The sequence below is a fragment of the Typopeltis vanoorti genome, chromosome 8, assembly GCF_054136105.1.
Source record: "Typopeltis vanoorti isolate ZY-2024b chromosome 8, IOZ_Tvanoo_1.0, whole genome shotgun sequence".
Classification (NCBI taxonomy): Eukaryota; Metazoa; Arthropoda; class Arachnida; order Uropygi; family Thelyphonidae; genus Typopeltis; species Typopeltis vanoorti.
Window position 1 is genome coordinate 19,757,697 of NC_143556.1, and position 26,941 is coordinate 19,784,637.

Genomic DNA, 26,941 nt, shown 5'->3' on the forward strand with positions numbered 1-26,941 from the left:
TTCTACTTTCCAGTTGATCACCCCCCTCCCATCTTTCTTCATGTTTTGATCATGTATCTGATGTATGTATATATATTAGATATATATATTCCAAAATTTTAATGTTGAACATTGTACAAGAAATCTAGCAGGGAAGAAAATAGCTGTTAACATTAACCGTTTTTTTCTTTCTTTTAAATCATTTTTATGTGGGTTCTGAGATTCATTATCTATTTTGTTTTTTAACCTCTAACAAAAAACAACTTTTCCTTTTTTTTCCTCCCTTTCTCTCCATCATCATCATCATCATCAAACCATGGGTCAAATTCCCGTAGGTGTCTGCTGCCATCTTGATATGATTTTTCCATTGCATTCTATTTTGTGCAAGATGACTCAGTTTGTGTATAGAGTTTCTGCACCATTTAACGATGTCATCACCCCATTCTCTGTTTGGTCTTCCTCTTTTGTTCTTTCCTTCAATTATTCCAAACAGCAACGTTTTTAGTTTTCTCTCATCATTCATTCTACATATATGGCCAAATAGATGTAGTTTCCTTTTGATTATTTTCTGGATCAGGTTTTCTTTTGGTTGTATTCGTCTGTAGATTTCCTCATTGTTCACTTTCTGTATCCAGCTTATTCTCAAGATCTTTCTATAGCACTTCCTCTCAAATGCCAATATCCTCCTTTCAGATTCTCTCAGGAGTACCCAGACCTCGCATCCATAGAGCATGCTGCTGAAGATACAGGTTTCTACAGTGCGCAGTTTAGTTTGCATCTTTATAGCTCTGCTCTTCCATATTTTGTCCATGGCTTTTAAAATAGTTGTTGCTCTGGCTATTCTAATTTTTATCTCTTTTTTGGGGTCCAAGTCATGCGTCATATGGCATCCAAGATATGTGAAGTGTTCCACATTTTCCAGTTGAAATCTATCGTAACTCTGTTCAGTAACTCCTGTTGTCCAAATATCATTGTTTTAGTTTTTTCAAAGTTGACATATAGTCCATATCTTTTTCCTTCTGTGTATAGTGTTTGTAATGTCTGTTCCAGCCTTGCTGCATCTTCTTCAATCAGGACAATGTCATCTGCAAAGCAGAGGTAGTTTATTCTCATGCCATTTATTGAAATGCCAAGCACCTTCTTCTTTAATCTTATCTGGTGTTCTTCCCAGATGTGTGATGAAGATGATTGGTGATATTGGGTCCCCTTATCTTGTGCCTTGACTAGTGGCAAACCAATCTCCAGTCTCACCTGCTATCCTGATTTTTGTTTGTGCTTGGCTGTTTATATCTTCCAGCAGGCGGATCAATTTATTGTCCACACCATAGGATTCCAAGACAGCCCATGTTATATTTTGGTCAATATTATCAAATGCTCTTATTAAATTATCAAACACAGAACTGTGGACAGACAAATATTTTAAAAAAGACAACTGGCAAACAATTAACGAAAATGAAAAGGAAATAACTGAAGAAGAATTAGAAATCAGCCTGAAAGAAACAAGAAACGGAAAATCACCTAGAGAAGATAAGCTAGGTTCAGAACTATATAAATACACAGGAACAAGATTCAAAGGAAGACTCTTATTATTTTTAAATAAAATTTACTCAACTGGTATCCCCCCAATAGAATGGAAAAAAGCAATTGTGATTCCTATCTTTAAGAAAGGTAATAGAGACGACCCTAAAAACTATAGAGGTATCAGTATACTAAATTCATGTTACAAAATATACAGCAGAATCTTAAATAACAAACTAATGAAATATTCCAAAAACTTTATTCTAGAGGTACAAAATGGATTTAGAAAAGGACGATCATGTATAGACCCAGCCTTCTGCCTAAAATTAATAATAGAGAAAAGAAGAGAATATAATTTAGAAACACATATTGCATTTATTGACTTTGAAAAAGCATTTGACAAAGTTAAAAGAAGCATATTATTTAACATATTAAAAGAAAGACAAATACCAAACAATATCCTAAAAGCTGTCACAAGTATATATGAAAATAATCAAATACAAATAAGATTAAATCATGAGCTATCATATACAAGAGAGATAAACCAAGGGGTCCTACAGGGATGTCTCAGCAACTCTTTTTAATATCTACTTAAATGAAATAATAATAAAATGGAGTAAAAATTTACATCAAGGAATTAAACTTTCACCTACAGTTAACTTAAACACTCTCCTCTTTGCACACGACCAAATAATAATTACAAATTCTGAAGATAACTTACAGAAAGCTATTTTAAATCTAAATGAGATATCCAAAGATTATGGTATGATAATATCAACAGAAAAATCAAAAACTAGCGCCTTTAAAGGACAAGATCCAGCAAGAACTAAAATCGTATTAGATAACAAGATCTTAGAACAGGTGAATTCATTTAACTACCTAGGATGTATGATCACTTATGAAAATGAAAAAGATATAAACATAAAAATTGCAAAATATTTAAAAATAACAGGAGTAATTAACTCTATATTTAAACCAAACCTAGTTCAAAAACAAACCAGGCTAAAAGTATACAATACATTAGCCCTACCGGTCTTAATGTATGGAAGCGAAATCTGGACAATAAAACAAAAAGACAAACGAAGATTAACAACAGCAGAAATGAAGTTTATGAGAAAAACTGCAAAGTATACCCTATTTGATCACAAAAGAAACGAAGATATTATGAAAGAATTAAACCAAGAACCAATAATTGAAAAAATTAAAAAATATAAACATAGATGGATGGAACACGTTCAAAGAATGAAAACAGAAAGATTACCAAAACAAGCCTTAAAGTACAAGCCATTAGGAAAAAGAAAACCAGGACGTCCTCTTAAATGATTCAACGATGACTTCTAAGGCCGGAACAGGCCATACTAGGCCTAAATCCTTGATACGTATGATGATGATGATTATCAAATGCTTTTTGGAAGTCCACGAAACAGCAATATATCGTTTTGTTCTTTCTTCGAGCTTTCTCTGCTATTAGTCTTAGTGCGAGTATTTGGTGCACTGTACTTCGATTTTGTCGAAATCCGGCTTGCTCATCTGGAAGATGTGCCTCCATATGCTGCTTTTCTATCAATATCAGGTCGATCATATTCCTGTGTTTGCCATCGAAGGAGCGCCACGTCCATTTACGACAATCTTTTTGTTGGAATTTGGTATTGCAAATCGTCAGGTTGTTATCCATTGCAAATTCCAGAAGTATCTCTCCACGTTCATTTCTTTCTCCATATCCAAATTTTCCCATAACCTTTTCCCATCCTGTGTTATTTTTGCCAATCTTTGCATTCCAGTCTCCTCCAGTGATGAGTATATCCTGCTTTGGCACCTCATCAATTACTAGTTGTAGATCCCTGTAAAATTTCTCGATGTTTTCATCTGCCTGCACTCTCTGCAGTGGGCACATATATTTGAATGGGTGTGATATTAAATGGTTGGACACTGAATCTTGCAACCATTATTCTTTCACCAACTGGTTTGTATCCTATCATTGCCTGACAGGCTTTGTTACTTAGCAGGAACCTATGCCTGCTTCATGCTTACTTTCATTTCCTGACCAGAGAACTCTTCCACCATCTGATTCCCCTGACAATGTCTATCTCATTTCTAAAATACCTAATATATCACATCTGTATTTCTTCATTTCTTCTTGAAGCAACTGCAATTTTCCAGTTGCCCAGAGTGTATGGATATTCCATCCTTTTACAGGCCTAATGTTGATTTTTTTGTCTTTGTTTTCACTAACTGATTTTTCGATCTAACTCTAATTACTCGATTGGGGACACGGACCTTGTTTGACCAGGCGACGTCCGAGTTGGCATGAGTCTTTTTTCTTGTACTTTGGCATCAGATTTCAATCGTGTTTTCTTTTTACTGTCAGCACATCGACACTTATCTGACAAACCCTTAGTCTTCCTTGAAGAGCTTGGGAGAGAATCAGAAGGAGAATATAGATTTAGGCTTAAGGTGGCCTAAGCTCACCTTGACGCAGTACCATCATTGGACTTCTGTGGCATTTTATAGAGTTATTGAGTTGTCCACTAACCCACCACGTCCTGTTAGTATTGCCACGTCTTGTCCGGGACTGCTTATTGACTATTTGCAGTTAGCCACCATCTCTGGTGGCTATTCCTCGATCCGCAATCTGGGGACCCGTCCGGTGGCATGTAGCTTTACCTCTGGGGGAAAGACCCCAGACCGGATTTTCTCCCTAATGACTCAAAAAAAAAAAAAAAAAAATTTCTTGTACTTCTTCCCTTTCAGAACTTTCCATGGAACCATAGACAAAAATAAGTTTAATTATCCTATCTTACATTTTGAAATTTGGCTACATAATACTACTTGAAACAGGTTTCCATTCAAGAAGTTTATCTTAATGTTTAGTTTCGAGCAGCATGTCTATTCTCTTTTCTGCAAACCCTAATGCTTGAATAAATCTTACACTTTTTATTTAAAATAATCTCTCAGGTTTTGGTCTTCTTGGGCTCAGTAATTGTGTAATTCTTCAGCCAGCTCCACTTCTTTTCTATTGATGATAATGTTGATTTTTAGCTGATTTTTACTGTTTGTAACAAAACTGATAGTCACTTTCTATAATCAAGTGATGTTCCAGATGGCATGATATCTGATCATGTTTTACATCCCTCATAATGTATGTGTAGTTTCAACTAATGCATATTAGTTGAACCTACACATAGTTTCAACTGATACTGTTAAACCCAGGTGTTGCCAGCTCAACCTGATTATTTCACCATCTGAGTAGATATTAAAGGATCACTGAGAACGTCACCACATTCCTTTTAGGCACTTAGGAGATCTCCTGGTTATCCAGTTTTGACCTCTATATTGACATCTGTGTTTGTAATTTCTTTGCAACAAAGACAAAAGATAGACATTGCTTTATAATTCCTTTACAGATATTTTCAGCAAAGTATACTTATATAAAATATGTTTATATCTTTAAAAAAATATAGGAGGTTGCAAGTACCTGAAGTTAAAAAAGAAAATCTCCAACCAAAGACATTAAAGAAATTTACATCACGTCTCCTAAATAAATATGACATCTCTCCAGGTAGGTGTAAAATATAGAATCTACACTATGAACTACTTTAATTATTTTGAGCAAAGAAACTGGGGTAACAGATATTTGTGATAAATAATAAACATAATAATGAACGAAATTGTGTGTGTGTGTGTGTGTGTGTGTGTGTGTGTGTGTGTGTGTGTGTGTGAGAGAGAGAGAGTGTTCTCCCTCTCTATTATTTATATACCTATATACATACAGCACTCTACCATTTATCTGACCTTCAAAACAATGACCCTTCAATTAATTAACCGACACTTGCATTGATGTCAGCAGACTTCTGGTGTACTTAATTTATCCAACCCTCAGTCATCAGAATAGTAAACTGCCTTCCTGATATGGTCAGATAAATGGTAGATCACTATACAGTAAACCTTTGCTGAACGTGGGGGTTACGTCATTAATACATTGCGCGCACGGCAAAATCGCATTCCGCAAAGTTAACTTTCTATGGAAAAAAAGGTGTTAGGTATAGTTCAAATTAAGAAAGTATGTATATATAATTTAAACTAACCTAAATATTGTTGTAATTAAAAGGGAAAAATGAAACAAATGTTAATTGAAAGGATTTTTATTACTGCTTAATAAGTAGGTACATGATACAATTATTTTTTTTAAAAAGCTAGTGATTTTTACTTGGGACAATGACTGATGCAGCTCTTTAAAAGTTTAGCGGTAAGGAGTGCAGAGTTTTTCAATACCTTTCATAAAGTGTCCTCTTCTTTCTTCGTTTGGGTCAATCTCCATTGCAAAATCAGACAGTTCCTGTGCCTTTTTTTAACAATTCGTTTAACTTCTTGTAAGTTAAAGGCACTTTATCTTCTTCTTCACTATCACTGCTTTCACTGTCGGCTGGTGTTACAAGGCCATCCAATTCTTCATTCGTCATTTCTCGATCATCATTCTTGATTAATTCTTTGACTTCTCATTCTTCCATATCTGAAAATCCTTCGCCGCCAATTGCTTTTGCAATTTGTACGATTTCTTTGGCTTCATTTTCATTCGATGGAAATCCTTTAAAATTGTTGACAACTTCTGGCCAGAGCTGATGCCAGCAAGCATTCAATGTTGATGAATTCACATGTTCCCATACGAGTTGAATCATTTCTATGCAGTGGCTTATGTTGAATTGCTTCCAAAATGCCATTAGCGTGTCGTGCTTTCCTTCGTCTAGTGCTTTCTTTGCAGAATTGTAAACATGCCTGACATAATAGGCTTTGAATGTTTTTATGATCCCTTGATCCATTGGTTGGATTAAGGAAGTGGTGTTAGGTGGGAGGAATAAAACCTCTACATTTGGATGCAATGTTGTGAGGGCTTCAGCATCGTGTCCTGGAGCATTATTGAGAATTAGGAGACCTTTAAAGCACAGGCTTTGCTGTTCTAAGTAATGTTTGACTTCTTTAATGAATGAATTTTCAAACCAGTTATTAAAGAGGGCGTTACCCAAGCTTTTCTGTTCCACTTCCACACAATGGGCAATTGCTCAAAATCTTTTCCTTGCAATGCACGAGGCATTTTAGATCGATAAATGAGCAGAGGCTTGCACTTGACGTCACCTGATGCATTTCCACAAAAAAGCAAAGTCTATCCTTAAAAGCTTTAAAACCTGGGGCAACCTTTTGTGTCTTTGTGATGTAGGTTCGTTGTTCCCATTCGCTTATAAAATAGGCCTGTCTCATCTGCATTGAAAACTTTTTGTGGAACGTAACCCCTCTCTTCAATGAATTTCAAAAATTGGGGTTTGAATTTCTCTGCTGCTTCTTTATCTGCAGAACCAGCTTCTTCCTGAAGCTTTACATTGTGCAAATTAAAACGATGCTTAAAGTTTTCAAGCCAACCTTTGCTTGCCTGAAAGTCAATTTTCTTTGACGATTGGCCATCTTTATTTAAAACGAAAGAAAACAAATCTAAAGCTTTGTTTCGAATAGCAACACCATCCACAACTGAGCCTTTTTCGTTTACTTGATTGTCAATTCAAGCTATTAATATTTTTTCCATCTTTTCCAATTGCGGAATTCTTCTTGAAACTTGAGCAACCTTTGCCGAAGTATCGCCTGAAACTTTGACACTAGCCCGAATCTTTTCTTCATTCTCCCGTATTGTTCTTATGCTTGATTCATTTATAGCTAGTTCTCTTGCAAGCGATGAAACACGTGTACCATTTTTCAACTTATCTAAAATTTCAATTTTCTGAGGTAATGTCAAAACTTTGCGTCTTTTTGCTGCTTTATCATCTTCATTCTTCCTCTTAGATGTCATATTGAATTTTTGAAATTAAAAGAAATACAAATGCAAAAGGAGAAGAGGATAAACACTGATAAATATGTGATTACAGCTCTGCTAACATGAGTGAAATGATCGCAACTCGGCCTGGGTCACTCAGCTAGTGGGCAGTGCCAAGCAGGGTTGCCGGCGGACGCTCTGCAGCGTACCACGTATGAATGAAATTCTAGCATTGGACAAATTAAATGGAAACAATTAAGATAACACGTATGTGCAAAATCGCATTCTGCAAATCCGTGCTCGGCAAGGGTTTACTGTATATGTTTATGGTTATGTGTTTGTGTGTGGAAATCTATAAATAATGCATTTTGTTTGTAGATGGCATAATGTTTAACAAACTATTTTAATTGTCAAAACCTTGAATAAATATAAAAGCATATTCTTCTTCTTTAGCTTCTCTCCATCTGCTGCTGGATATAGGCTTCCTCCTTAACTTCTGTCTTTAGCCAATGTCCACCATCTCATGTCTAAGCTTTTGCAGATCATTCCTCCATCTTGTTCTTTGGTGATCTTTCCTTCTCTTAATATCCACTCGGCACTTAATTTTGTCCACCTTTCATCTGCCAGTCTACTAATATGGCCATCCCATCTCCATTTACATGCTGTACAACACTTCCCAATATCTTCTGCTGTAGTCATCTCTATAATTCTATGAATTTCTTATTCTATCCCTCTTTGTTATGTGAATCATTCTTCACTCCAAAGCTCTTTGGGCCACACACACACAATACCATCTTCCTGGTTTTTAGTCAGTATTCATGTCTCACTTCCATAATTAAACACTGGAATAATGCATATATTAAAGAGCTTTTTTTTTAGACATACAGGTAAATCCCTAACAGATAATCCTCATACAGCCAAAATGCATTGTTTCCTTATGTGATTCTTCTACTTATTTCTTTATTTTTCCTTAAAACTAACTAATTGACCAAGGTAAAATAGCCCTCCACAATTTCAATACGATTAATTTTAGTTTGATTTGATCAGAATTTGTCATGAGTTTGGTTTTAGTTATATTAATCTTTAAACTTTTTTTTTTCCTGCTTTCTCTATCAAGTTAATTTAGCATTTCCTGAGCTTCTTTATTTTTTGCTAAAAGAACAATGTCATCTGCAAAGTATGATGGAGATTTTTTCCCCATTGATAATTCCATAGTTTTTCCATAAGATGTTCTTGGAGACTTTTCTAATGTAGCAGAAACCAATTTGGGTGATATATGATCTTCTTGCTTTACTCCCATCCTAATACCAAATTCCTTTCCCTGATGTTCAAGCTTACTGGCTGTTTAGTTTTGATATTATATTTTTTTTATTAACTCATATATCTTTTGCAGGGATGGTTTGTTGCTAAGCTGTTTATTATTTCTCATTGATGTAGAGAATCAGTCTCAAAATCTACAAACACTAAATGTGCAGGAAGGTTATATTTATGTGTTAAGGCATGCTGGAAGAAACTCATGTCAAAAGTTTAATGGAGTGAAACAACACGAAGAAAGGATTAAAAATAGTATTTAATTCTTCCAGTATTTCATCTCAGTTACAGACATTGTCAGAAAGTATAAAATGAGACATGTAACACATGAGCAAAAGACCAGAGTCCTAATTTATTGGGGCACTCTCTATGGACACCTGTTGGCAGCTTAGGATGTAAACTGGGATCTCAAAGTATTAATGTTTCCCATATTTTTGGAAGTTTATTTATTTCAACCATATTATAAGAGCAGCAGCAATAGGTTCTGAAAGCAATCTTTCTCTTCTAAATTTACTGTGATGGAGCATGATGGTATTTTTCCCAGTTGATTGTATGAGCTGTATCCAAAGCTGTATCTGGTCTGCAAGGCCAGACTGACCATAGTTATGACTGCAGATGTATTTTTTTTTATCTTCTTCCATACGGAGTACTGATCTTCCTGTCAATGAGGCAGATCAGGGTAGCTAGTTTTAAGTGGGGCTTGAAAGTGGTGTAAAGATTGTATTTGTTTAAGATTATGGATGTTTTTTAATTTTTTTATGTGCCTTAAACATAGAGGATGGTGATAGCTTTACTAAAATCTTTTTCGAAGAAAAGGTTATGTATTGGGGAAAAGGATTGATTATTTTTGGATACTGTGGGAGCTGTAACCATTAAATAAAAAAAAGTGTGGTGTATATGATTGAGTTCTGCTACAAGAGATGTCTCATTAGAACAATGGTTATAGGCTATATGGGTTAGTATTTTTATGACACCTGAAACTTTGACTGTCTAGACGACTAAACCAGCTGACCTTTCTTAAAAGATGTTGGCCACTGGAATTTTACCTGCTTGCATTAAATGAAATTAAAAATAACGTTCAAATCCAAAAAAGCCCTTCGCATCTACAAGTGTGCCATTTTGCTTTGTTGTATGAACAGATCATAGCTACATGAACTGTTCTTGCTGATACCAATGTAGCCATCAGTTCATTACAGTCTGAGCCTTCAGTGATTCTCAACACAGTAGTCTATACTCAGTTCAAAGAGAATTCCTGTAAAAAAAAAATAATAATAAATATATCAATAAATACAATAGACTTTTGGATTCTAAACTCGTTCCTCAAGTTCATCCTCTTCATATTGTAGTTAACTTGTTGTCAGAAAGGCTTAGTGAAACTGCCGTTAGCATCTCCTAAGTCTCTGCCAGAATTTTGCTATTGCAGCTCAACAAGTACTGGCACTAGATCTAATATTCAACATTAAATACAGTATCTATAACTTAACTCCTAAGATGGTTAATAACATTAGTCTTGACGTGAGCAGTTCCTTTTCTAGATCTTCATCTCCCAAAAGAAATCTTTCTACCAGCTCAGTGTCCTCAATAAAGATAACAGCATAGTCATCATTTGGTCTGATAAAGGAATTTCTACCATTATTCTTAACTCCAGTGAATACAATAAGAAAATGGATATCATTCTTAGAGACCACTCCACCTTCAGCTCTTTAGATTGTGATCTCAGTAAATTGCAAATCAAGAAATTAAAAGTCTACCCAAAAAGTTTCTTCCTGATCTCCTGGTATCACAAAAAAACTATCTTCAGTTGCCATCCCCCCCCCTCCACAAATATATGGCTTACCTAAAATTCATAAACCCAGTTTCCCTCCTAAGACCCATGATACCATTAATTCTCCCTGCTATAAATTATCCAAACAGTTAGTGAAACTTGTTCCCCCCCTTACTGGTCATACTACATCGTACATAAAAAAATTTTCCCATTTTAAAACTTCCATTGAAAATATAATTGTTAATGATACTGATATCCTAATGAGCTTGGACATCACCTCATTGTTTGCTATCATCCCTTAAATGACACCTTATTGCTTTTAAAAATAGTTTTTCCTCTTGGTATCATTGCCCTCTTTTCCTTTGCTATCCATTACAGTTCCAGGTGTATTGCAAAGTGCTCGTACTGCACCATTTCTTTCTTTACCATGCTTATCACCTTCTGCACTTTTTACTCTATATGGATCCAAACACCACCAACTGTCTTGTATCACCTCCATAGCATTTTCTTTTCCAAAACAGCTTGTTTGATACTGCCTTATGAATTTCCATGCACTGTCAACATCTTTTCTGCACAGCTCATCTACCCAACGTTATTGATGCTAATTGACTACAGAGCTTCCCATAATCACCTACCTTATATTTTCACATATATCCATTTTTAGTAATAATCTTTTCTTGTTTCAACCTTTTTAACCTTTTCTTTGCTGACTTCTTGAGAGCTTTCCATAATTCTCTTCCATCATGATAGGTGTTCTGTGTGTGTATATATATATCAGCTTCATCTAAATATAGTACAGGATATGTATCTGTTTCCTTGCTTGTGTATAGGTGCTAATACCCCATAAAACACTATATATTTTTGTTATTTCTTCTCTGTTCTATTGTATTTTACTATTTCTTGCTTATTTTTTAATATTGGAATCCATTTTTTTTCTTCCATGTAACTCTTGTTCTGAATGTTCTTAAATTAGATTTGTTTTCTAACTTTCACATTTCCACAAATTCTGTATTGTCTTTGCTACTTCTGTCTTCTTTTCCTTAATTGTTCCCTTTCTTTGATTAGATCAAGTTTCTATAAAGTAAGTTTTTCTGTAGATGTTTTATTTGCTGGTAATGATTTTCTTAAACTTTTAACAACTTCTATTATTGTTGAATCTGCTTCCTCCATTCTGTGAGATAAGCTTGATTCATTCAGACTTTTTCCTTCAACTTTCCTTTTATTATTTTCTCAAAAAGCATATTATATGTACATAAATAACACAAATAAAATTAGTAGGGTAGTGTTACTTGTGCAATATGATGCATAATGATGAAAATGTTTCAGAAAGATACAGACTAAGTTTGTTTTTTTTTTATGTTGAGCCGATACACAGGAGGTTGGTTGGTCAACCTATAGTACCGGGTAGTGGGTTGGGAAAGGAGGGATTTGTTTACATTTGATTTGAATGACTTTGAATTGTATTCCTTTGAAAACACAGCAGGTGGGAGAGACTGTTCCACAGTGCAGCAGTTGTAGAGATGAAGGAAGAGAAAAAGAAACTTGTTCTGTTTGTTTCTAGGTGTACTGTGAAGGGATGTTGTGCAGCAGCTGCACGTGTTCCAATGAGCTTAGTACTGAGCGGAGGAATTATTGATATTATTTCAGATGAGCATTTCCCATGAAGAATGTATGGTCTCTGCAGTATGTATATTCTGCATTTTCCAATGCAGAATATACATACTGCAGAGACCATACATTCTGTGTGAAAGTGGAGGGGGAGAGAGTTGGTAAGGAATGGATCATTGATAAGTCTGATTGCTCTCCTTGCTCGACTGAATTGTTTGTTACATATAAAATTCAGCTAAAAATTGCATAATATATAAAATGGAGAAAGCCACCAAATTCTATTAAATCAGACACTCTAGGACTGAGTTCAGTTGTTGTCTTCAGCCATATTTGTTCAGTGTTAGTGCCTGTGTGTACGTATCATTATTTTTATGTTCCCTGAAGATGGTAATGTAATTACCAAAATATTGGAAGCATTAATTAAAGTTTTTAATTAATATTATAGCATGCGTTGTGTTTCCTTTAAAATTGACAGTTAAGTGTGCCTAATAAAAGATACAAAAACAGTTCCACATATCCTGTTGGCTTAACTGATGTTACTGAAATAAACTGAGATGGTTCTTCTAAATACAGTTGACCCTTGATTATATTTTTTTGGAGATTTGCATCAATTTGAAATAACTCGCAGATGAATTGCATATCTTATGAATATCGAAAAAAAGAAAGTTAGGTATGTCATGAAATATATGTAGATACTAGTCTATTTTATCATTTATTACCATAAAAGTATATATAAATCTATTATAAAAAGTTAAATTTTATCAAAACTTACGCACACAAACACTTACAGACCGTACATGGCCATTTAACAAATGTAAACATGCAGTATGAGATCATAACTGTAAAATTATTAATTAGGTAAATTAATTAGCATAAAATAAAGCTTTTATAACAATTCATTCATTAGTGTATAGACTAGGCTACTATAAAGCAATCAATTGTTGCTTCATTATCAATGCATGAGTCATGATATGATACCTAAATAAATATGAATAATTTCTTTTTCACATTATCTTTTCATTTTTGATGTCTAATGTTAGTAATATGTATAACATCAACAGTGTTTTGTATCATATAAGACAATATTGATATAGGTACTGACAGACATACCATTCATCTTGTAAACAGATGACATAAACTTACAGTATTGATAAATACAGTACAGTACTGTAAATGTATTTTTACTTCCTTACGATTTTCTTTTTTCTAGCTTATGTTATTGTAAGAATATAGTATATAATATGTATATACCATACAAAAATGTGCTAATCGACTGTTTATGTTATCGGTAAGGCTTCCGGTCAACAGTAGACTATTAGTAAAGTGTTTGGGGAATTAAAAGTTATTTTTGAACAATACAGGGGGGGGTGCCCCTAGCTCCCACATTGTTCAAGGGTCATATGTAATAACTTTAAGTTGATATATTCAGTAACAACTGGAAAAGGAAGAAGAAGGAGCTTTAATGCTTCATGCTAAATATTAAGTTGTTTTTAAATGGAAAGAGGTCTTAGTACATTACAGTAAACAATGCAGGCAAATCTTAAAATTACTTACTCATGCCTGTGATGTCATTGGATGCAACAAGAATGAAGACAGAGGAACTGAACCATTATAAAGGATAGCTGAGATAAAGAAAAAGAAGAATCTGTTTCTTTCTGTAGAAAAAAGTCAATTGCTAAAAGGAAAATAAATTCTAGACTTCTAGACATGTTTTTGAAAATTTGGAGAAAAGGGCATAGATAATACCAGTAAATATCTCAGCTTTCTTTCTGCACATGGACCAATCATTTTCGACAGTGTTCTAGCTCACAGAGAGAGTACTTAAAAGAAAAGTTCTATTCAGTGCATTATTATTGATAGTGATATCTTGCTCACTAGTTGGAAACAAGTCAACAGTAGATTAAAAAAAAACTGTTTGCCAACTAGCTTTGAGTTTTGTGCAGTATGAATATGAGCTTCACATTTTTACCAAAGTTGATTTTTTCAGCTATGAATTGCTGAATCAAGTATGTGAATGCTGTCAGGTAAAAAAATAAAATGGTTCAAAACCAAGAACCAACACTACATGGCAAATTAGTAAAGGCCATTGAAGTAGAAATGTTCTACTATTGTTCAATTATGGACTAATCATTTAAAAATTTTGAGTAGCCACCATATAAATGAGATGACTTTGTCAGGTGGTTGGAATAGAGCTCTCATTGCAACTTTGAATCATTCAGCAACCAAAAAAAAATAAAAAAATATGAGAATTATAGAAGAAGAATTGCATCCATTTATACTACTTGCTAAGTATAAATGGATGCAATAAGCAACATATAGTTTATTTAAGCAGATCGGCAATTAGAATTGAAAGATGGACAGAAAATTATATCAGTAAAAAATAGAACATATGCACCACTGACATATGTCAGTGGTGCATAGTTTCTAATGTCAGAATGGAGGATATTACTGTCTGTCTAAATAATCTGCATAGGGTTCTTTACTTTTATGGTAAATGATTAAATAAATTTGTTAGTCACCAAATGCCCTGAAATTATACTCTTAGTCAGTTTTGAAGGAAATTATCATGAGGACAGATTATAAAGCAGTAAGATACTAGGATACTCTTGTTTGGAATATTTATTTAGATTTAAATAAAAAGTTTTCTTTACATCTTGATAAAAATATTCTAAATAAGAATCTTCCCAGCAGAATAATTGCTGTGCCCAAAACCAGGGAAAGATTCAAATAATGTCAAAAATCTATGACCTATTTCCTTGCTGTGCTCCACCTTTAAGCTCTTTGAAAGAATTCTCCTTAAAAGAATTTCACCACTCATCGAAAAAGCACTCCTGATTGAACAAGCTGCCTTCAGGCCAGGAAGAAGGTACTGTGACCAGGTCCTGCCTCTGACAACCCAGACTGAAGCATGCTTCCAGAAGAAACAAATCTTAAATCACTTTCTTTGTCCTAACATCAGCTTATGACACTTTAGGAGGAGACCCCTGGATCAAGGGTCTCCTCCTAAAACTAGGCAAGATTATAAAGGTGAAAAAAATTTTCTAGCTCTTCAAATCCATTCTCTCCAACAGAAAGATCCAGGTCCATATTGGTGGAAAAAAGAGCAGGCCCAGATTCCTCCACAATGGTCTCCTACAGGGCTCTGTATTAGCCCCTTTACTCTTCAACATCTACATGTATGCTGATGACCTAGCAATCCTCCACCAGTCTACCTCCTTGGCCAACCTGAAAACAACCTTGAACATAGACTTAAACATCCTGTACTTCAAGCAGTGGTACCTGAAGCCAAATCCAATAAAACTGTGTCCACAGCATTCCACTAAACAATGCAGAGGCCAAACGACATCTTAACCTCTGTTTCTGCAGCAAGATGGTAGAAGATGAGCCTCACCCGAAATACCTTGGAGTGTGCCTGCACAGAAGCCTAATCTATAAAAGGCACATCACCAACCTGTCCAACAAAATTAAAACAAGAAATAATATCATTCCAAAGCTTGCTGGAACAACTGGGTTGTTGCTAAACTCTACTATGTGCTCAATTAGTCGGACACTGAGAAAGCATCCTTCTCCCCAGGCTTCCTGTCCTATCTAGCATTGCTCCACCAAATAAAGGCATATGGAGAAGACAAGCCTCAATTAAAGATTTTAATAAAGTAATGAGCAACCCACTCCTGCCCTTGCACCAGACTCTCTAAAATCTATCTAGTCTTTGCCCAAACTCAAGAAACCCTCTCTGGTTCATGGACAAACAGCTGCCTTAACATCTGACACATGGAGAGAATGCTGGTCCAACAAACTCCCAACAAATGGCTTCTGTGCTCTGCAGCCTGGTTTTGCTCTTCCTAGGAAGATTTGGTCATCTATCAACAGGATCAGAACTAACCAGGGCAGATGTGGCTACCTGCTACACAAATAGAAACTGTCAGACCACCCTTATTGTGACTATTTACCTATAGCCCAGACAATCACTCATATTGTGAATGACTGCCCAGGGCACCAATTTCGTGGTAACCTCCAAGACATCCACGAAGTGACAGATGGAGCCCTGTATTGGCTTTCTGGATTAGACATTAACTTATAGCTGCATTGTTTTCTTTTTGCCATAAGAACAAACTGTGTGTTCTTACGGCTAAATAAATACTGCTTTTTTTTTTTTTTTTTTTTTTTTTTGTAGTCTCAGCAAACCTATAGAACAAGTAAGATATTTTAATTCAGCACAGATTAAGAGGAGGAATAAATTTGTTCAGAAAGAAATACAACTTATGGAAGAAACTGACTCGGGTACCATTATATGTTACATGGATGTTATTGAAAGTGGTGTATCATGTTTATATAAATATACAGTTATTTGGAATTATGGCTGAAGCAACTAAGGGTATGGAACCAGTGTATTTTTTCTCTTAAGTGTTCTTCTGGCCAGTTTGCCTGTTTTGCAGGATGAAATAGCCCAAGTTTCCAGCAGGGAAAAAAAAAAAAACCTTGCCACCTCCTTAGGACATAAATTTGCAAAATGAAGGGTGTCATGGAAATCTATTGATAAGGCATCTGCTGCTGCATGCTAAATTTGAATCTATAACACTTCCCCATATATGAATGTGATTTAAATATGCAGTATGCTTAAAGAAATATTGGTATAAAGTCTGGACTTCTTTTGTTATAGTCAGAATCAGCTATATGAAGCATCTTTCTTGTAGGTCATTTAAGTGCTAGCATTCACAATTTTTTATTAAAACTATCATGAAATGTTGATGTATGTCATTAAAGAAACAGTTAAAGATTCTCTTTTACAGTATTAAAGAACATACTCAAGCTTCTTATGATTGCAGGAAAACTACATGTAACTTGTCAGAACTCTGTTGCTTATGTTGAGTAATTTTGAAAATTAATTTGCCCATCCTTGTGGAACTGTGCTTCATATGTCCAGAACCAGTCATTCACTTCTCTGAATGAGGAGTTACACTTCAACAAGCCTTCAGAAACATCAAAGAATTTATTCAGCCAGTTACAATTAGTTGATATAAAACTAACTGTAACTGGCTGAATAAATTTATATGGACTAAGCAAGAAATCATCCAGAACAACAAACTAGCAAGATATATACGTGGGCTGTTCAATAAGTAATAAGACAAATTTTACTGTGGCGAAACCACTCATCACAATATTAATTTCTGTGGAATAAAGAAATGTTGCTGTATGTATTAACAAAAGAGGTTGATAGATGGCGTATACAGGCTGATGTGCCAGAGTGTCACGTGACTAAATGCAAGTGCTCATTGGCGCGCCTATGAGGTGCGACCAGTCTTCGAAATGCAAGCGTCCTTGGAACAGCGTTATGTGATTAAATTTTGTGTGCATTTGCAAAAATCGACATCGGACACTTTTAACATGATACGCAAAGCTTTCCACGATGAAGCAATGTCGAGGGCAAGTGTTTTTTGATGGCAAAAATCTTTTAAGGAAGGAAGGCAAAATGTGGAAGATCTTGAACGTGAGGAAAGACCTTCAATGTCCATCACAAAGACAATGATCAACACAGCAGCGATTATCATCAAGCACGTCAAAAGGAAGCATCCATTGCTGAAGAATGGCTTCTTATTGCACCACGATAATGCAAGGCCACATATTGCTGGTTGTGTAGTGGACGTTTTGCAGAAGAACAACACAGATATCCTACCACACCCTCCATACAGTCCTGATCTCGCACCGTGCGATTTCTGGCTGTTTTCTCAGCTCAAGAAACCACTAAGAGGCCGCCATTTCGAAAGTAACAAAGCATGTGTAAAAGCTGCGGAGGCGGCTTTGAAAGAACTCTCAAAAAACGGACTCTCACCTGTGTTTAAGAAGTGGGCGCAACGTTGGGACAAATGCATCGCGTCTCACAGTAGTTACTTCGAAAAAGACCAAGTAAATGATGACGATTAAAGGTAATCTGTTTTCTGTATAAATATAGTCTTATTACTTATTGAACAGCCTACGTATATATATATATATATATATATATATATATATATTTACAACTGCTATATATATATATAGCAGTTGTAAACATATTTGGTTAATTTTGATATACACCAGTTTCCATTAATTATGGAACAAAGAGAAAAATCATGATAGTCAAAAACTGCAGGATGAATTTTTATTGAATTTGGTGAAAAGCAGCAGCAGCATATATGAGATTTGAAAGAAATACTCACAAAAATTGTAAATAAATAGGTTAATTCAGTAACAAATGGATACATGAAGACAATGGTCAAAAACAAGAGGTTAAAATGAGATTGGCAGAGTGCCTCAATAAGGAATGTGATCACCACCTCATGGTAGTGCAGTGCTCACAGTGATGTTTCATACTGTTTATAATGGTGTCCCAGAGCTCAGTTGGTAATAATAACCATTGCTCCTTCAGAACTTTCCTACCTCAGAGTTTTGGGAGGGGTTTAAGAGCAGCATCTATTTAAAGCACCCCAGATATGCTCAGTAGGATTAAGGTCAAATGACATAGCTGGCCTGTCCATAAGTACAGTAGTCTCTTCTTGAAGATATTGGTCCATAAGCTTCGCTAGATTAGGATGAGCATTATTGTCATGTAGAATAAATGTCTTCCTATTGCACCCACATCAGACAAACATATGAGTACAGGACCTTGTCACTAAGTCACAGTATTCATGGTTCTGCTAGGAAGCAGATGTAAATGAGATGCTTCCTCCATAAGTTTCTCTTTTACAAATATTGGAAGAATAATGGCATGTTGCTTGTTCTCTCCAGATCAGAGTACATCTATTATCGCTTTGTACAGCAAATTGGGACTCAGTTTGTAAATGATACCCCCCCCCCCCCCCCACACACACACACTCTCTTTGGTCTAGTTGATGTGAAGTCTAGCCCATTTCAAACGTTCTCTCCTGAGCATTGGGATAGTGGCACAAAGACTACCAGTTGCCTATCATATAACATCTTCTTTAAACCTTGCATGCAAGGTTTAAAGAAGATGTTATATGATATGTTATGTGTTATGATATGTTATGTAGATGTTATGTGGAAGCAGATACCAATCTTCCTGCAGCCAACATGAGGTCAGATCATAGCTGATTCTGGGTTGCACTCCTGTTTCAGCGAGCAGATAATCAGAAATATTGATCACCCACTATAGTTGTAGCATGTGGCCTTTCTTTCACAGTCTCCAGGAGACTGTTTATGATTCTTGGTATTGGTTGGACAGTCTCTGAACCATAGAACAACTCACTTGCAACCATCTAACTACCTCCACCTGGCCAAACTCTGGTCTTACGCTGGCTGGCCACCTAAATTCATCGGTCAAATGATGTCTTCCAGCCATATCCAAGAATTTTGCTATCACAAAATATCTTGTTCTTACTCCAGATACAAAATGAATTTCTTAAGTTATAAATTCTTACTAAAATCTACAAATGGTCTCTTCATATTCATTTTGTAGTGTCAGAAAATGTCTGAATGAACTATTGTATGCTCATTTTTAATTAATTTTTTTTTTTTTATTTAAAATTTTCAACTATCATTTTATTTTTTATTTAAAAAAATTATGATAGTTGAATAAGTGAAAATTGTTCTAAATTTTTATTTAATTTTATTTTTTATTCCTTTGTTTTGTAATGGAGCCTGTATAGCTCAGTGGAAGTGGCATTTGCACTCTACAACACTTGACCGCACGGAGGAAGACTTGGGCTCAAATCTAGTCCCCAACTAGAGGAACATTTTCTAAGTCTTTTTTTTTTTTTGACCAGTTCCCAAGTTAGTCGATCCCTGGCATGGAATGGTTTTTTGTCCCATAAACTCTAGAAAATAGACTGTCGAACCCATACTATTTTCGGACATTAAAAATGTTGTGTTAGGATTTGGGGACCACGAGATGGTGGCACATTAGCCATCTCTTCACTGCATGCCAATTAAATTAGTGATAGCCTTGTGCCAGCTATCTCTGATTGGCTACCAGAGGAGATTGAACTTCCCACTCAGTATCAAAAAATAAAATAAAAATTAGGACTAAAACGGCTTTGTGTACTGCTTATACAGGAATAAAAGAAAGGCATCAGCTGATAGCTGATGTTTTGTAATGTTGGAAAGTTAAAACGAAATATCAGGATATGAGGAAACTTATTAATATGTTAATCAGCCCTTTGCTGTATAAATGCTTAGCAGCAAATTCTTTCAACATCAAACAGCAATAGCCATTACTATTGCTGTTTGATGTTGATGTTTTATTGAATTGCTTCTCTGCTTTGAAGAAATGTGGATGAAATTTTTCATAGGTGATTTCATGTTCTCTTTCATTGTTTGTGGATCCTTGCCAGCCATATTTTTTGTAGGCTGTTCTGGCTGATGTATGTGATGCTTGCAGGCATGTCACTTTGGTATGCATGGAAACTATTTGGAACTAGCATGGAGAGAGAAAATTTGAAGTAGAAAGGCTAGCAGGAATTTATATTTTTCTAGAGATGAACCTTCAAGTCTTGATGAAATAGTTGTTGTAGAGATTAAGGAGAAAATTCCTTCTTCCTGTTTATATCATCTACAGATATTAAATAGTCATGCAGTATTAAGTTTAACATCACTCTCGAGAAACTCCATTTTTTTTAAATGGATTACACTTACACTGAACTTGATTTCTTTACACATCATCATCAAATTCCTGACATGTACAGGATATGATAGTACTACATGAAAAAGTTACTTCATTACTAACTTCCTATCTACAATTTTCCTCCAAATCAATCTGTTACCCATCAAGACTTCAACATTATTAGATCTTATTTCTATCTTCTAAGGCACTTTTTTACTGTATCAGTCCACCTATATCTTGGTCTTCCTCTGGGTCTTTTTCCTACCAACCTGGCAGAGAACACATATTTTGCTAATCTTTCCTCTCCCATTCTGTTTAAGTGACCATAGCTCTGCTAACACATTCCTGGATTTCTTTACACTAGATATGTTATTCATGTTACTTGTTTGGTATTGTTATATTGTGCATACCATAAAATATGATAGTCTAATGAAAAACGGCATGTCTGTGTATATTGGTATTATTTGATTTCTTTCTCTTTTTTTTATGTTTGTAAAATACACTGTAGGAGAGAGAGCATCTCATCTTCATGCTCAGAAACTGAATGGAAAGAAATCCAAATGATTCTAATTTGCTGCTGATACACAGTATAGTAACTGGAAAATAAAACTAGTGCACTAAAAATGAAACATTGGCAAGTATGGGGTTGCTTATCAGTCAAAGCCAGATAATGATAGGAGATCTCCATGTAGCCTCAAAGGAATGCAGAGAACCGACCTCTGACCTAATGTCAAGTCCTTACCTCCACAAGATGTGCTCTGTTAGGTGATTGCCTGGATACTGAATGAATGAAGATAGAATGACAAAATTGTATTTTGTATTGGCCTAAACCAAAAACAATACTATTCATTGAAATTGGTGAAATGCCATGCCAGCTGGGTTAAACAAAGCCCTTGCTGTTTTCACCAGGGAAAATACTGGAATAAACTCAAATTCAGCATTAGTAGACTTGAGGATAGGCACTATCAACATAAGAAATATTAATGGAAAAGAAGTCAAACTGGTAGAACTAGAGAATAACCATGTTGACATAATTGTTGTTACCAAGACAAAGAAGACTAAACCATTTGAGATTTTGCTAAATAATAAATATAAGCTGCTATATTCAGGCAGTATGGATCAGAGAAACGTGGCATAGCTGTAACATTCAACTCTAAACATAACAATAAAATTCTTGATTAGGAAATGAAAATTAGAGCAGTAAACAAATGGTGTCAAGGCATATCAAATGAAAAATGAAGATATTAGAAAGGAACTAGACATTGTTAGGATTTAAGAACATATGAGCAAACTAATCTTAGATTAGCTATGCTCACCCATGGTTTGGTTACCTAAACAGAATGGGAGCATGACAGTTTAACAAAACAGATCTCTGATGTCAAAATGACCCAGAGGAAGGGGAAGTCGATAGATTGATGCAGTTCAAAAGTGCCTAGAAGAATTGAAGTGTAAGGTCTGACAGTGTTGGAGTTCTGACAAATAGCAGATTAATTATGATAACTAATAATTAAGGAATTGACAGCGTACACTAGAAATATAAATTAAATAAACTTTAATATATACTTTCCGATATTTCGGCAAACGTCACGTTGCCATCTTCTTGGGAACTTAATACAAAGACATGTGCACACAAGTACTACATAACAGCAAATGAGAACCGAAGCTAGGAAGCTAACGTTTTCCTAAAGCCCTGATGGTGTCCCCTGGTGGGCTATATTGGTAGTTCTTGGCCTTTGGGCTGAAGTTCTTCTGATAAACGTTTCCCAAATTTGGGGCAGTCTCATGCATCCAAATTTGTTGAGGTTTGGCATGTTCCTAAGGGCTGAGACTGATTCCATGAATAGTCTTTCATATTTGAACTTGCTGCAGTGTATTACTGTGGCTTTCTTCCATCTTATTCTGTGGCGAGTATCCAGAGCGTGGTCTGCAAGCCCAGAGTGGCTGTACTGGTGAAATCAGATGTAATCCTTGTGTTCTGAGATTCTGATATTTGCTGTCCTGCCTGTTTGGCCAAAGTAGGACAATTCTCTACAAGAAGCAGATTAATTTAGAGGGGAAATTATTGATGAGAAAAGTAATATAATAGTAATTTAATCATGTTATACTATCTATTCATCCCTCGATGTATATTAAGAATTTTGATGATAACAACAGCATGTATTTTTAAATTTATCAAGAACTTAGTTTGTTACAAGAACTTTGAAATAGTGTTCAAAGTTCTTGTTATTCATTGTCTTTTGAATGGCATCGATGTAATCAGAATATGCTTTTAGTGTTGCCTTAAGCTCTGACATAAAAAAAGAAGTGCACCTAATGATGGTGTATTTTGTGGCTTGGAGAAATATACAAAAGGGACACTTAATAAGATTGCAAAAAAAATGATTAAAACATTTCAAACTGTCTGAATAGTAGAAAGCATAGTTTCTACAGAAAATGATCAGCATTCTTTTACTTCAAAAATTTAACTCATTCATAGACAAAAACTGCTACAGTTTTTTTTTTTTTTTTTTTTTTTGCTGGTTAGTATACCTAGCGCTCTATTTAAGGACTGTAAGGAAACTGAAATAAACAACTCCAAAGGCTGCAAGCACTTAACTTCTACAGCAAATCTCACATTAAAACACATAAAAATACAGTTATACAAAAAAAAAAAACTGTCCTGAAATTTTAAAAAGAATTGAAGTCAGTCTGCCATGGAAGCCTTCATTATAAGTAATGACGTATGTTGTATATCTACCTACCTGAATTCCCAATATACCTCTTTGCTCTCCTAATATAGGCACCTGTCTCATCTTGGACACGAAACAGCTTCCATTCTGTGACTATTGTTAGAGCATGGAAAGGGTAGTCAGTTTGTGCTGACTTCACAAAGTCCTACAACAGAAAACTTGCCCCCTGTCCAAATAAAAACCATGTCTTCTGGTCTCTTGCTAAATCCATTAAATGCATTTTCTGCTCACCTACACTTCTCTCTCTCATCTAGATGGCATCAGTGTTACAGCACCCAAAGATAAATCTGACCACCTGGCATCACTCTTACTCTTTTCCTCCAACTCCTGCACAGATGACTGGGGCAAATTGGCTCTTACCATACCAGAATCTGAGCACCATATGCATCCTGTGGTTGTTCAGCAAAAGACAATTCTGAACAACTTGGACACTAAACAACTTTTTGGATCTGATGGCATCTCTTGTTATAGATGCCCCAAACATGCCCCCGTGCTAATGCCTTTTAGCTACAGTCTTTTATACTTAGCTGTTACATCTCAGTGGAAGCAATTATATATCCAGCCTATTCCAAAAAAACTGAGATAGAAGTCTATATCATCCAACAAATTGCCATCACCTTAATCCTCTCCAAAACATTGGAGAAAGTTATCGATAGGCAACTTCTCCACTATCTAGTGACCTACCTGCTGTCCTTTAATTGGGTAGCCAGTTTTCTCTCTGGTTATTCACTTCATAGTGGATTGCTACCTCTCTTTCAGCTTTGCCACTAATGGACTGCCTTGGGACTCTTCCTGCTATACATGAATAACCTGGTCTCAATTACCACTAATCCTATTCAAGTACTATCTATACATCCTGATCATATGACAGATCATGCAGTGCTCAGATATCCCACGCTTCAAGATCATCAGCCAGTGCCTTAAACATGGATGTCAATACCTCAGTGGGGTAAGGACAATCTGTTCACCTTCAATATTACCAGAAAGCAGTTTTGCCTTTTCTCTCACAAAATGGATCTCAGATCTGTCTCCTTGGACTAACACATCTCTGGCCTCTCCTGCATAAACATATCACATCACTGTTTTCCTCAGTATCTAAAAACTAGGAATTATCTTCTGCTCAGAATGCTGTTTATACACCTGGCTGCTACCTTGTATATGTGATGCATCAGTATTTTAGGAGAAAAAAAGATTATTTGTGAAAACTAATCTCTATGTCCCCACTATAATCTACTCTTTCCCCTTCAATATATCCTATTCCTCTTATGGGTTTAAATTGGAAGAAGACTAGTTCAGAAGCCTTAAGCCTGGCGATGGATAGCCCAGTGGGCTATCCATCGCCAGGCTAGTCACCTGACATGGAGAACATTAATCTACTTTTAAGCCAGCAGAGAAAGGTAATCGAAATGAATCAGTGGAAAATGACCCTGGAATGGAAAAGGTAAACGAAAAGAGAAACGACAAAATATAATACATATAGCAAACTGGAACATAAGAGGAATAGCATATAAAGAAATAGAATTAGACCAAATATTAAATGAAAAAAATTTTTGGGTAGCAATAATCACTGAAACAAAAAAAGACATTAAAAGGAACCATGAGAACTGAAAATTTTAATGTTAATATATAGAGTGCAACTGACAGAGACCAAAGAGCACAAGCAGGTATTATGATTTGAATTCATAATGCCCTTTCAAAACAGTTAAAATATTATAAATTATGGAATGAATGAATAATAGAAGCTAGAATAAAAACAGAAGTTATTAACAATAATTGGTTTATATGCCCTAGAAAAAGGAAGAGAAGATGAAAATATTGAATTCTGTAATCAATTACAAAATATATAGAATAAAATAAAAACTATTGTGTAATATTAGGAGGAGACTTAAATGCAAGAATTGGAAACATGAAAATTAATAATATAGGAATATATGGGGAACATACTCTAAACAGGATGGTAAAAAATTGATTGACTTTGTAGTTTATAATAATCTTAAAATGATGAATTCTTTCTATAAACATAAAGACATACATAAATATACTTGGGGATGGAAATCAATATTAGATTACTTTATCCTAAATGAAAAGAGATCAAATATCTCTTTAGATGTTACAGTCACAGAGAATATGAAATAAGTAGTGACCACTTCCTCCTTAAAATAAAATTAAGATTACCACCTAAATGGCTACAGATATCAGAAAGAAAATTTAAAACCTTTGTTTATAAAAACTAGATTATTAAATGACACAAATATACCATTTGCCTATAATGGCAATATTTAGATAAAACAAAATGAAGACATAGAGAAATATAATGCCTTTTTATAAAAACCAATACTAAATAGAGCAGCTTAGGAAAGGCCAAAAAATTTTATAAAAAGAAAAACGGGAGTATTGGACAATATAATCAAAGAAATAATCAAAATTAAACAAGAAGCATTCCATAATTGTTAAGCAGTAAAAGATTAGAAGATGAGATAGAACATAAAATAAGAGCCATAGCTAAAAGAGAAGTCAGAAAAAGACATAGAGAATCATTGAACAAATTTGTTTCTAATTTATAACATGATTTATATAAAATAAGATCCAATGTATATAAGATTTTGAAACATTTAAGTACAGATACTAAAGAAAATGTAAAATTAAACACCAAATTGAAATTTGAAGAATTTCTCTTCAAAATTGTGGAAAGATAAATATTTTAAAAAAGATAACTGGCAAACATTTAATGAAAATGAAAAGAAACTAACTGAAGAAGAATTAGAAATCAGCCTGAAAGAAACGAGAAATGGAAAATCACCTGGATAAGATAAATTAGGTTCAGAATTATATAAATATGTAAGAATAAGGTTCAAAGAAAGACTCCTATTATTTTTAAATAAAATCTATTCAAGAACTAACCCACCAATAGAATGGAAAAAAAGCAGTTGTGATCCTGTTTTTAAAAAAAGGTAGTAGAGATTACCCTAAAAATTATAGAAGTGCAAGTATTCTAAATTCCTGTTACCAAATATACAGTGGAATTTTAAATAAACTAATAAAATATTCTGAAAACTTTATTTTAGAAGTACAAAAATGGATTTAGAAAAGGATGATCAATATGACCCAGCTTTTTGCCTAAAATTAATAATAGAGGAAAGAAGAGAATACAATTTAGAAACACATATTACATTTATTGACTTTAAAAAGCATTTGACATTTGATAAAGTTAAAAGAAGCATTTTATTTAACATATTAAAAAAAAAGACAAATACCAAATAATATTCTAAAAGCTATCATAAGTATATATGAAAATAATCAAGTACTAATAAGATTAAATTATGAACTATCATGTATGAGAGAGATAAGCCAGGGAGTCCGACAGGAATGTCCCCTTTCAGCAACTCTTTTTATTTATTTATCTAAATAATAATGGAATAAAAATTTCCATCAAGGTATTGAACTTTCTCCTACTGTGAACTTAAACACACTCATTTTTGCTGATGACCAAATTACAAATTCTGAAGGTAACCTACAGAAAGATATTTTAAATTTAAATGAGATAGCCAAAGATTATGGGATGATAATATCAACAGAAAAATCAAAAATAATGGCCTTTAAAGGACAAGATCCAGTAAGAACTAAAATAGTAATAGATAACA

At 34.7% G+C, this 26,941-nt stretch overlaps 1 protein-coding gene across 4 annotated transcripts in view; it reads left to right on the plus strand.

Moving 5' to 3' along the window:
• The window catches only part of LOC150103802 (exonuclease mut-7 homolog), a 313,402-nt gene that overhangs the window by 121,916 nt on the left and 164,545 nt on the right, over positions 1-26,941 (plus strand). For all 4 annotated transcript variants that reach the window (XM_090396540.1, XM_090396541.1, XM_090396543.1 and 1 more), the window contains one exon: positions 4,959-5,056. In XM_090396540.1, the coding sequence (XP_090252666.1) occupies positions 4,959-5,056 (98 nt within the window). The remainder of the gene's footprint in view (positions 1-4,958; positions 5,057-26,941) is intronic.